At 42.7% G+C, this 12488-nt stretch overlaps 1 protein-coding gene and 1 pseudogene across 7 annotated transcripts in view; both read left to right on the forward strand.

Annotated features, from left to right (window-relative positions):
* Positions 1–12488, forward strand: part of PIGL (phosphatidylinositol glycan anchor biosynthesis class L) — a 116392-nt gene that overhangs the window by 80403 nt on the left and 23501 nt on the right. For 2 of the 7 annotated variants that reach the window (XM_004446506.5, XM_004446507.4), the window contains one exon: positions 6610–7419. The exons of 4 other annotated variants lie outside the window; for them this stretch is intronic. In XM_004446506.5, the coding sequence (XP_004446563.1) occupies positions 6610–6708 (99 nt within the window). In that variant the 3' untranslated portion in view covers positions 6709–7419. Of the gene's footprint in view, positions 1–4904; positions 5042–6609; positions 7420–12488 lie in introns of those variants that run through there. One more of the 7 variants, XR_009182300.2, reaches the window with a different exon arrangement.
* Positions 9892–11366, forward strand: LOC101426587 (serum response factor-binding protein 1 pseudogene; annotated as a pseudogene).

Here is a 12488-nt window from a genome sequence, read left to right on the forward strand (position 1 = left end):
AATTTTCTACAAAAAAAAAAATTATACATACTAATAGACACTTTGCTAGATGCTGACAGTTTTATTAATTTTGTTTATTTTATGGTTCATTGATTTCTGTTCTTACCTTTATTTCTGTCCTTCGACATTGCTATACTTGCTTTCTTTGGGTTAGCATCTGCATGCTTTTTTTTAAAGATTTATTTTATTATATTTATTCCCCCCACTCCCACCACCTGTGCTCACTCTCTGCTCTCTGTGTCCATTTTCTGTGTGTTCTTTTGTGTCTGCTTGTCTTTTCATCTTCTCTTTAGGAGGCACCAGGAACCGATCCTGGGACCTCCAACATGAGAGAGAAGCATTCAGTCACTTGAGCCACCTCAGTCCCTGGTTTGTTGTGTCTCTCCTTGTCTTTCCTCTGTCTCTCTTTTTGGTTGCATCATCTTGTTGCGTCAGTTTGTGGTATGGGCCAGCTCCCTGCAGTGTGGGCTGGCTACGCCTTCACCAGGAGGCCCTGGGAACAGGACCTGGGACAGGAGCCCCATACGGCAGACGGGAGCCCAGTCACATGAGCCACATTCGCTTCCCCTTAATTTATTTTTTAATCCCTTTATTTTCAACATTTGGTTGTGATTTTTAGTTGTGTTTTCTGGAAGCAGCATTTAATTAGATTTTTTTAAAATTCTGCTATGAAATATATATAAATATAAGATATATTTGATCCATTTTTATTTGTAATTACTGATATACCCCCTCACACATACACCTTCCCTGCCTTCTGTTCGAAGCCTTTCTCTTTCTCTCCCTGCTGCTTTAGAAGCTATCGATGGAATTTCTGGGGTTACCCTAAATTTTTTCTTTTTTTTCCTTTTTTTATAAGAAGCTTTAGATTACATAAATGTTACATAAAAAATATACAGGATTCCCAATATGCCTGACCCTTTCCCTCTCCTACACTTTCCCACTTAAACAGCATCCTTTCTTACTGTGGTACATTTGCTACAATTAACAAACACATAGTGAAGCATTGCTACTTCCTTACATTTTAATGTCATCCATAACAGGGTTTTTCAGTATTTGTTCTCCCCACCACAAACACTTTAGCATATTTTAACTACCCACTCGTCAACCCCCTTTCCCCATTCTCTTGTTGTGGTTTAAAATATTATACTTGGTTCTTATATCCCAATACAGTCCCTCTGGGTTCACTTGTCTTCTTACTGATGCATATTCTTTAGAATTCTTCATGTGAAGGTCTAAGGAAAGCCAATTCTTTTAGCCTTTAAATGTTTGAATGTCCTGTCTTTTAAATGAGTTTAGCTGGAAATAAAAGTTTAGTTTGATAGTTATTTTTCCCATCTTTGGGCGGGATCTACTGCTATCAGCATAATCTTATTCATACGTAGGTAATCTCTCTCTCTTATGAGTTAATTTTTAAGGTTCTCTCTGAATTTCTGGGTTATGCCGTCTTATTGCAGTATGTCCAGGGTAGATCTGTTTATATTTATTCCTGTGTCTTTCAGCCATTCTGGAAAATCCTCATCTATTTTCTCTCCATATAGCCCCTGAATGAAATTCCCTCCATTCTCTTCTGGATGCCTATTAAATATATGTTGAGGCCTCTTGATTTATGCTTAATTGTTCTTTCAAACATTTTCTCTGTTTCATATTTTGTTTTTGTTTCCAAAATTTCTAATTTTTAATCTTACATCCCTTTCATTTCACGTCTCATTTTAATTTCGTAATGTAGTATTCTTTCTTCAGGTTTCATTCCTTTATTTAGCTCTTTGAACATTCTAAACATAATTCTTTTTGGTCTTTGACAGACTGTTCTGTAAGATTTTCATCTAGAATACATTTGTGGTTTGATTGCAGATTTTGTTGGCTTTCTTCTTTTGTATTAAATTACTTTAATTTTGGGGGAATTTTGATTTGCAACTAGGATGAAGGTATTTTTTGGTTGTTGAGTTTGAGTTTAAGGATTTTCCCCTCTTCCTCTGTGCTCTCCCTCCCTGTTGAGAGATTTTGCAGTTGCTAGAAGGCCAGAATTTTAAAGATTTATTTTCTACTCATTTCTCTCCTCTTCCCCGCCCCTTCCCTCCCCGCCCACCCCCCAGTTGTCTGCTCTCTGTGTCCATTTGCTGTGTGTTCTTCTGTGTCCACTTGCATTCTTGTCAGCGGCACCCGGAATCTGTGTGTCTTTTTTTGTTGTTGCATCATCTTGCTGCATCAGCTGTCCGTGTGTGTGGCACCACTCCTGGGCAGGCTGCACTTTTTTCGTGCTGGGCAGCTCTCCTTGCGCGTGGGGCTCCCCTACACGGGGGTCACCTTTGTGTAGCAGGGCACTCCTTGTGCGCATCAGCACTGCACATGGGCCAGCTCCACACGGGTCAAGGAGGCCCGGGGTTTGAACCTTGGACCTCCCATGTGTTAGGCAGATATCCTATCCTATCCTTCCCAGAAGGCCAGAATTGAGAGCAGACACAGAGAGCACACAGCCATTGGACACAGAGAGCAGACAGCAAGCCAAAGAACGAGGGAAGCGGGGGGAATAAATAAATAAAATAAATTTAGAAGGCCAGAATTGAAATGTCTTAAAATGGCAATCACAGCGCCAGCAGTTACTTGCTTGAGTGCTGCCCTGCAGTCCTTCAACAGGCTGTAAGCTCCAGCCAGCGACAGCAGGTGGCAGCACTTACCCCCAGCCTCCTTTCACAGGGTGGGGGAACCCTGCCCTGGCTCCAAGCTGCATTTGGGGCCCTTGTCCGGCCGCCCAGCCCAGTGCCTCCATTGAGCCTCTTTACACCCCGAGCCCACAGCTGCACTTTATGGTTCTGTTTCTTTGGTTCAAAGCGCTGTTTGATTTTTGAGCCCATTCATGTCTTCTGTGTCTTCCCTTTACGTTTTTCTCTGTCATTGGTATGTGTTTGGAACAGGAAACATGAATTTACTGCTTCATCTTGACGAGATCAGAACATCTGAATTATTTCAGTGATAAAATTAAAAGTAATAACTTTTTTTTTTTGCTAGGAAAGTAGAAAGAATCATATTTTCGGAGAGTTAAAGGATATTGGTATGGAAATTTTGTAAAACCTGCCTGGGAAGAAATAGTCTTATACAAGCCAAAAGTCTTCTCAGAAATTGTACTTACCCATCGATATTCTTGATACATTAAGCGAAAAAACAAAAATGTTAGAGAGCAATGTATGTATATACAATGTGTGATACATTTCTATACACAACACACAAAAAAGCCAAAGAACTTCCTAAATATATTAACAGTGATGGCCTCTGAGTGGTGGGATTTCATTTTTAATTTAAAATTTTTTCTAATAATATAATAGTGTATTGCTTGCATAATTCAAATAAATTTATACCTACCCTGAGTCAACAGTTTTTATTTTCACAATTTTATCTTAAGGAAACAAAGAAAGATGTGTCCAGAAATTTATGTGGAAGGATGTTCATTAGTATAATTTATGATAGCCAAAAAAGAAATTAGTATTTGGCAAGTGAACAATATAGTACCATATAACCAGCAAAATCATAGTTTTGAAGGATAATTAGTGAAATGCTCCTAATACAATGTTAAGGGGGAGAGCAGAAATAGAAAACTTTATATATAATTTATATATTTCTTAGTATTCCCTTGGAAATTTTGAAATATAAAATACAATATAGTAATAAAAATTACAGTTTGGGGTTTTTTTTTTTAAGATTTATTTTTTATTTCTCTCCCCTTCCCCGCCCCCCCCCCCCAGTTGTCTGCTCTCTGTCCATTCACTGTGTGTTCTTCTGTGACCAATTCTATCCTTATCAGCAACACCAGGAATCTGTGTTTCTTTTTGTTGCGTCATGTTGTTGTGTCAGCTCTCTGTGTGTGCGGCGCCATTCCTGGGCAGGCTGCACTTTCTTTTGCGCTGAGCGGCTCTCCTTACGGGGCGCACTCCTTGCACGTGGGGCTCCCCTATGCGGGGACACCCCTGTGTGGCAGGGCACTCCTTGTGCACATCAGCACTGTGCATGGACCAGCTCCACATGGGTCCAGGAGACCCGGGGTTTGAACTGCGGACCTCCCATGTGGTAGACAGACGCCCTATCCATTGGGTCAAGTCCACTTACCAAAAATTACAGTTTATAAAAAAAATGAAGTTGACATTAAATATGTAATTCCTACAAGTGTCCATCTTTTTGAAAAAGTGCTAAAACTCATTTAAAGATTAGGGATCTAAAGAAATAACCCACTTAGGCAGCCTAATTTGGGAAACTCTTGTAACCTGGTAAGTACTACAAGTAGACTAATCAAGTGTGGTTTGGACTACAAAATTCAGTCCTTACTCCCAGTGTTTTTCTAAAGTAAACACTTCATTTTATATGGCCATCAAAATTTTAACACATTGTGTGAGCTTGCATATCCATTTTTTTTGTTTCTGATAATAAATTTCATTTAAAAAATTAAATTGTATTTCCAGTTGGCTATTTCCTGTATGCCATTTTGCTTTTTACTTGAATATATTCTATGATGATAATTATGTCCCAATTCCATTTATCATTTAAAGCTTGATTATCACAGATATGTTTACATCTCTCAAGTTATATATTTTCTTACAATGAATATGAAATGAATTCTTTACCTTTTTTAAAAATTTTTAAATTTTTTTATTTTTAAAGACACTTCATGTGATCTATGTATCTTTTAAAAATAAATAAAAATATATCATAAATAAATAAAGATGCTTTAGATTACATAAATGGTACATCAAAAATATAGGGAAAACAGCAAAAAATTAACAACAAAAAAAGAAAATATTTATTTAAAAATATAGGGGATTCCCATATATCCCACCTATATTAGTCAGCCAAAGGGGTGCTGATGCAAAATACCAGAAATTGGTTGGATCTTATAAAGTGTATTTATTTTACAGATACCAGGCCATAAAGCATATGTTACTTCCCTCACCAAAGCCTATTTCCACATGTTGGAGCAAGATGGCTGCTGACGTCTTCAGGGTCCAGGCTTCCTGGGTTCCTCTGGGCTCAGCTCCTCTGTTTTCTCCACAAGGTCAGCTGTAGACTATCAGGCAAATGGCTCTGTCACTCTTCCTGGGGCTCCAGCTTCAGCATCAAACTCCAACATCAAAACTCCAACATCAAAAACCCTCATCTCGGTCCTTTGCCATGCCTTGTATCTGTGAGTCCCCCACTCACCAAGGGGCAGGTACTTAACACCCTACTGACACAAGAGGGTCAGTATTCTATTGGATACTGAATCGAATAGAATCTCATATGCCCAGAGGAAAAGACCAGTTTACAATCATAATCCATTATTTCTTTTTGGAATTCATCGATAACATCAAACTGCTACACTACCCCTTCTCCCTTCCCCCAAGTACTTACCTTTTGAAATGAGTTCAAACCTTGATATAAAAGGTTTGCAATAATATTAGCTTAGAGGCAGTTTTAATTGTGGTGCTTAGAAAAAAACAGGCAAGGGCTTTATATATGTTATATTTAGTTAAATCAGTTGCTATGATCTATTCTGCTTAAATGAAACTGAGCTACACTAGGTCTGAATTAGATAAGGTGCATTTCCCCCACTAGGTGGGAAAGAGAACCCATCCCCAGGTGTACCATTCCATTTTTTTCTTCTTCTAATAGTGATTTCAATCTTACATGCTTACCTAACTCATGAAGTTTGGGGAGAATATCTGTCTTAGTTTGCCAAGGCCACTATAACAAAATAGCACAGACTGATCAGCTTAAACAACTGGAATTTATTAACTCACAGTTTTGGGGGCTAGAAGTCCAAAATCTAGGAAGGTTTCAGGAAGTCCACGCTTTCTCCAAAGTCTGTAGCGTTTTGGGGACGACCTGTCAGCTGTACCTGGCACTCGTTAGCTTGTAAATGCAGCTCCACCTCTGTACATGACACTCTGTGTCCTTGTGTCTCCTACTCTGGCTGCTACTGGCTGACCATGGTCTGAATTTCCTCTGCTTTTAAGGCCCCCCATCATACTGGATTAAGGCCCACTCCGATTCATTTTGGCTTTGACCTTGTCAAAGATCTTCTTTACTAATGAGTTTGCATCCACAGGACTGGGGGTTAGAACTTGGCCGTGACTTTGTGGGGGGAGTGATTCAATCTCTCATCATCTCCTTGCCTTGTTGTTAATGGGAGATAGTAGGAAAAAAAAGTGATTGAGAACATAGGCTCTAGAATCAACCCAATGGCTCTGGATCAAATATCAGCTTCCCCACCTACTAGCTTTTTGAAAAACTCATCAGAGTCTCCTCATCTATTTTCTCTTTTAGGTATAATAGCAATAGCACTTGGCACACAGCATTCTTAAAATTGAGACAAGGCGTGTAAACTATTCTGCTGGTTTCCTGGCAGCCCCTGGTGAGGGCACTGGTGACCACTGTCATTGCCTGCTGCCATCCCAGGGGGCGAGTAGAAGGCAGTAAAGGAGCAGCCAAGCCAGAGGGGCTCAGGGGTTACAGGAAGAGGCCAGATATGGCTACAGCGTGAGGGCTGCCAGAGGGAGAAGGTGAGGGGGCCAGAACTGAACATCACAGAAACAGCTCAAGTGCAAATGCCCTCTAACTGGTGGTCCTCTTTGATTCTTCTAGAGAGCCATGTCCTGCCATCGCAGCCAGCTCCTCTGGTTCCGCCACCTCTATGTTCTCTTTTCCCGGTACATGAGGATCAACTCGCTGAACTTCCTCTGAAGCTTGAAGTTTTCAGGTCCAAAGAACACAAAGCAGGGGAAGGACCAGGAAACCTGGGGGCCCAGCCTGGAGCTGGCGTGATCTCCCTGAGCCAGAGGAGATCCCAGCCTGCGCCTCCCACTGGCTGTTCAGTCCCTAATAAAAGGGAAGCCATGGAGGCAATGGGCTGTCCAGACTTCAGCTTCCTCCCCTGGGAAAAAAATTATTAAAAAATAACACGATGACAACCAAAAGAAACCCAAAGAGAGAAAAAAGACAAGGAGAATAATTGCTTCCTGCTAGTTTCTCAAGGTCTTGGGAAAAACGAATGGCGGCATTATTCACAATTGCCAAATGTTGGAAACAACCCAGGTATCCATCAACTTATAAATGGATAAACGAACTGGTCTATTCACACAATGGAATATTATGCAGCTGTAAGAAGAAATGAAGTCATAAAGCATATGACAACATGAATGAATGTGGAGGACATAATATTGAGCGAAGCAAGCCAGACACAAAAGGACAAATACTATATGATTGTGTTACTGTGAACAAAATATATTGTGTAACATATTGTATGATTCAAAAAAGAAAATGTATAGGTATCCAGTACATTTAATTGAGGAATGTATGTTTTTATTCAACTGTGTTTTCTTTTTCTTTTTTAATTGTTTATATTTTCAATTATTAAATGTACAAAATAAAGTTTTAGAAAATTTAAAAAACAAATTACGTGATGATATAATGTATGTCAAACACCTAGTACAGAGCCTGGCACATGATTCGTGCTTAATTAATAGTAGCTATTATTATAAATGAATGTAAAAGTGCCCAAAAACACTTTACAGAGGTGATGCAGTATTTTGACATTGTTTCCAAAGACTGGTGTCACAAACACATACACACACACACACACAAGAACTGTCTATATTGAATTAGATCAACCATAATTCCTTTCGATTTATCTCTGTGGTCTGTTTGTCAGCACTGGAATCTAGGGGGCCCGCCTCTGTTTAAGAGCACAAGCCCATACCGGAGCCCCCAAGTGCCAGCTGTTTCACACAGAGATGATTATGATGTGGGCCCTGCCTTCGAGGAGCTCACAGCCAACTGTCCCAGCACTCGCTCTTCTGGGAGAAGTAGCAAGTCAGCCCCCCCACCCCCCCGCTTTTTTTAACTCTCAAGAACGTGATGCCTTCAAATCGTCCTGCAAAGAACAGCACCCAAGGGGGCTGGCTGGGAAGCTGCGTCACCCGGCGCTGGAGCTCAGAGCTCGGCAGGGAGGAGCCCGGGCCCTGCACGCACGCAGGTGGCCCCGGATCTGAAGGTGCTTGACCTTTCTCTGCCTGGTTCTCTCATCTGCAAAATGACAGTACCAACCTCAGAGGAGTGCATACGGTGCACAGCGAAGTGCTCAAGAAACCTCAGCTATCGGAGACCTGAAAAATAAGGAGGTGTCAGGCGGAGGGACTGGCCTACGTAAACGTCCAGGGGCATGAAAGATCTGAATGTGTGCATTGGCCACAGGATTCCTTTACCAGCCTCTGCCCCCAGGACCATGATGTCCTGGATGACTTTCTCATAGCAACAGGTCAGAAACCTGCTGGTTCAGGCTCTCCACCCCCTTGGATTGGTGCCACTGTCATCATCAAAGTCTCCTACTGGCCAAATGAGCCAGACAGAGCTAGGATGCTCTGAAGCTGAAATCGAAAATGCAGAACTACTTAAAGTTTGACCTAAGAGCCTTCATCTGAAAGTCTGCCCAGAGAAAACCATTAACCCTGGACAGAGTGTGGTAGGACCAGCTGACGTCTACCATGCTGCTAGGAAGATATGGACACAGAGCCAGCTTTTCTGGAAAGCAATTCCCAATCCATATTAGGAGTTTTGAAATGACTCCTACTCTGACGGAAGGCAGTATTTAGAAAGATAAAATTGTCTACACAGACTTCATTGTAGTATTATTTCTAATAAACAAAATGAAAAAAATCAAGTGATGCACTCATATTTAGTGCCAAGGAAAAATGTCCACAATATATTGTGAAATTTTAAAAAGCATTAGAAATATGTACAATCCCATTTGGGGCAAATGAATACACACACACACAAATATAAGTGTATAGATAAATATATCCCAGGATATATGCCCAAAAACTAAAAACAGTGAACATTTACAATCTTAAAGAATTCTTTTTAGTTTATGTGAGCGAACATTTTTGCTAGAGTGTGAAGTTTTAAAAATCATGCACTCCATTCTTATCCTGAAAGCTTCAGGATCACTTTTTTTTTTTAATCCCCCCCTTTCCGCTCTTCCCGCCCTGCTGTTTTTGCTATCTGTGTCCATTTGCTGTGTGATCTTCTGTATCTATTTCTCTTTTTGTCTTCTCATTTTCTCTCCTCTAGGATTCACCAGGATTTGATCCTGGAGACCCCTGATGTGGAGAGAGGTTCCCTGTCAATTGTACCACCTCAGTTCCTGGTTTCTGCTGCGCTTCACCTTGACTCTCCCTTTGTCTCTCTTTTTGTTGCGTCAACATCTTGATGCATGACTCGCCTGCGCAGGCACTGGCTCACCACGCAGGCACTCGTGCAGGCACTCCCGCAGGTACTGGATCACCGAGCGGGCACTCGCGCTCACTGCGTGGGCTGGCTCTCCGCACAGGCACACTTTCTCTTCTTTTTCACCAGGAGGCCCCAGAGATCGAACCCAGGTCCTTCCATATGGTAGGTGGAAGCTCTATCACTTAAGGCACATCTGCTTCCATAGCCTCACTTTTTTTTTTTAAGATTTTTATTTATTTATTTCTCTCCCCTCCCCCCCATTGTCTGTTCTCTGTGTCTATTTACTGCATCTTGTTTCTTTGTCCGCTTCTGTTGTTGTCAGCGGCATGGGAATCTGGGTCTCTTTTCTTGTTGCATCGTCTTCTTGTGTCAGCTCTCCGTGTGGGTGGTGCCATTCTTAGGCAGGCTGCACTTTCTTTTGCGCTGGGCGGCTCTCCTTACGGGGTGCACTCCTTGCGTGTGGGGCTCCCCTACATGGGGACACCCCTGCGTGGCAGGGCACTCCTTGCGCGCATCAGCACTGCGCATGGGCCAGCTGCACACGGGTCAAGGAGACCCGGGGTTTGAACCGCGGACCTCCCATGTGGTAGACGGATGCCCTAACCACGGGGCCAAGTCTGCCGCCCATAGCCTCACTTTTAAGAACATATTGCATGAGTTTTGAGCAGAAGAGGCCGCAGTTGAGGGGGCGTGGCAACACAGCCGGGTCTCAGCGACATGGTTCTGCGTAGCGCAGGGAGTTATTTCCGGGACTTGTTTTTGAGATCCCTAAGCAGTAATTCCTCCTCAACCCGCATGGCTGAACCGGGCACTCTGAACCTTAATAACGAGTTGTGAAGCTGAGGAAAGAAGTGAAGAGAATCCGAGTTTTGGTTATCTGAAAACTTGTCAGGTGTGTTACCAGACTGAAGTCAAGAGAGGGTACTGAGATGCACTGTTAAAAAACCAAAGTGCACAGCGATTACTTGAAGAAATCCATGGCATGAACAAATTGAAATCTAATGTAGTAACTAAATCTGCTCTTGGTGATGATTTTGACTTGGAAAGCATCTGCAAAATGCCAGGCTCTATTGCAACTGAAGGGCAACTGTCAGAGTAGCAGTACACCCTCTTCTGAAGAAAAAAATTGATGTGCTAAAAACTGCTGGCAAAACCTGATACATGACAAAATGTTGCTGAAGTTAAATCAATAAAGGCTTCAGGAGAAAATCACTCCAGGGACACTTCATGGTCACATGATGATACAAGTAGGTTAAAATATTATCAGTGAGAAAAAAGAGAAAGAGGCCAAAATATTGGCAAAGAATCAATAAATAATACAAAAGAAAAAAATGGGAAAAATGGAACATGGACTCAAAGCATCAAACATTTGAAATTCTTAAAAACCTTCTGAAAAGGATTCTGTCTTCCTGCTTGAACCCTTAATGAAAACATTAAGTCAAACTAAAGAAAAGAAAGGTCCCAGTAGCTCACCTGATGGAAGCAGGGATGGAGAAGAACTGCATGACGAAGATAAGGAATATTTGATGATAGCATTGAAGAAAGGATTTACAGTCTCCCTTGTCTGAGGATAGTGAGAGTGGTGATGACATCTTCATTGGGAAAGCCAGAAGGACACAAAAGAAGGAAAGTAACTCCCATTCTTCAGGTAAGGAACAAAAATCCTCCCAAGAAGAGTTACCTGAAGAAGAAATACTTGAAACCCACTGGGATATAAGAAATGACAGGGAAACGGACTTTGGCCCAGTGGTTAGGGCGTCCGTCTACCATATGGGAGGTCCGCGGTTCAAACCCCGGGCCTCCTTGACCCGTGTGGAGCTGGCCGTGCGCAGTGCTGATGCGCGCAAGGAGTGCCGTGCCACGCAAGGGTGTCCCCCGCGTGGGGGAGCCCCACGCGCAAGGAGTGCGCCCGTCAGGAAAGCCGCCCAGCGTGTAAGGAAAGAGCAGCCTGCCCAGGAATGGCGCCGCCCACACTTCCCGTGCCGCTGACGACAACAGAAGCGGACAAAGAAACAAGACGCAGCAAATAGACACCAAGAACAGACAACCAGGGGAGGGGGGGAAATTAAATAAATAAATAAATCTTTAAAAAAAAAAAAAAAAAAGAAAGAAATGACAAATACAAGCCGAGTAAAGAAGCCAGCAAGTTTGAATTGGTATTTTTCCATTCTTTATCTAGATCTAAAAGGTCTAGAAGAAATTACAGAAAACAGGATCCAAAAAGCAAAATCCCAGGTTTTCAGCAAAATGAACCTTTGATCAAGAATCAGTTTAATAAGAGTGCACAAAGAGGACTAATACATACAAAACAGCAGGGAAGCAGATGTGGCTCAAATGATCTCCTGACCCATGTAGTGAGCCGGCCCATGTTCAGAGCTGCGGCACGCAAGAAGTGTTGGGCCATGCAGGGGCGCCCCCACGTAGGGGAGCCCCACACACAAGGAGTGCGCCCTGCAAGGAGAGCCGCCCCTCGTGAAAAAAGCGCAGCCGCCCCAGGAGTGGCACCGCACACACAGAGAGCTGATGCAGCAAGATGACACAACAAAAAAGACGCAGTTTTCCAGTGCTGCCAAGGGTGCAAGTGGACACAGAGAGCAGACAACAGGGTGGGGGAGGGGAGAGAAATAAATACAATAAATCTTAAAAAAAAAAATACAAAACAGCAATTACAGCTACCTCTTCATCCTTCATGGGAAGCAAGCAGGAGGCAAAAAGAACAGTGTATTAGTCAGCAAAAGGGGTGCTGATGCAAAATATCAGAAATTGGTTGGTTTTTATAAAGGGTATTTATTTGGGGTAGGAGCTTACAGATACCAGGCCATAAAGCATAAGCTTACTTGTCTCACCAAAGTCTATTTTCATGTTTTGGAGCAAGATGGCTGCCGACGTCTGCGAGGGTTCAGGCTTCCTTGGTTCCTCCCTTCCAGGGTCTTGCTTCTCTTTCCTCTGTGAGCTTATTTCCCAGGGCTCCAGCTTAAGGCTTCAGCATTAAACTCCAACATCAAAACTCCAACATGAAAAACCCCCAAATCTGGGGAAGTGGACTTGGCCCAATGGTTAAGGCATCCACCTACTACATGGGAGGTCCAAGGTTCAAACCCAGGGCCTCCTGACCTGTGTGGAGCTGGCCCACGTGCAGCACTGATGTGCTCAAGGAGTGCCCTGCCACACGGGGGTGTCCCCCACATAGGGGAGCCCTACACGCAAGAAGTGCACCCCGTAAGGAGAACCACCCT

The sequence above is a fragment of the Dasypus novemcinctus genome, chromosome 21, assembly GCF_030445035.2.
Source record: "Dasypus novemcinctus isolate mDasNov1 chromosome 21, mDasNov1.1.hap2, whole genome shotgun sequence".
Lineage (NCBI taxonomy): Eukaryota > Metazoa > Chordata > Mammalia > Cingulata > Dasypodidae > Dasypus > Dasypus novemcinctus.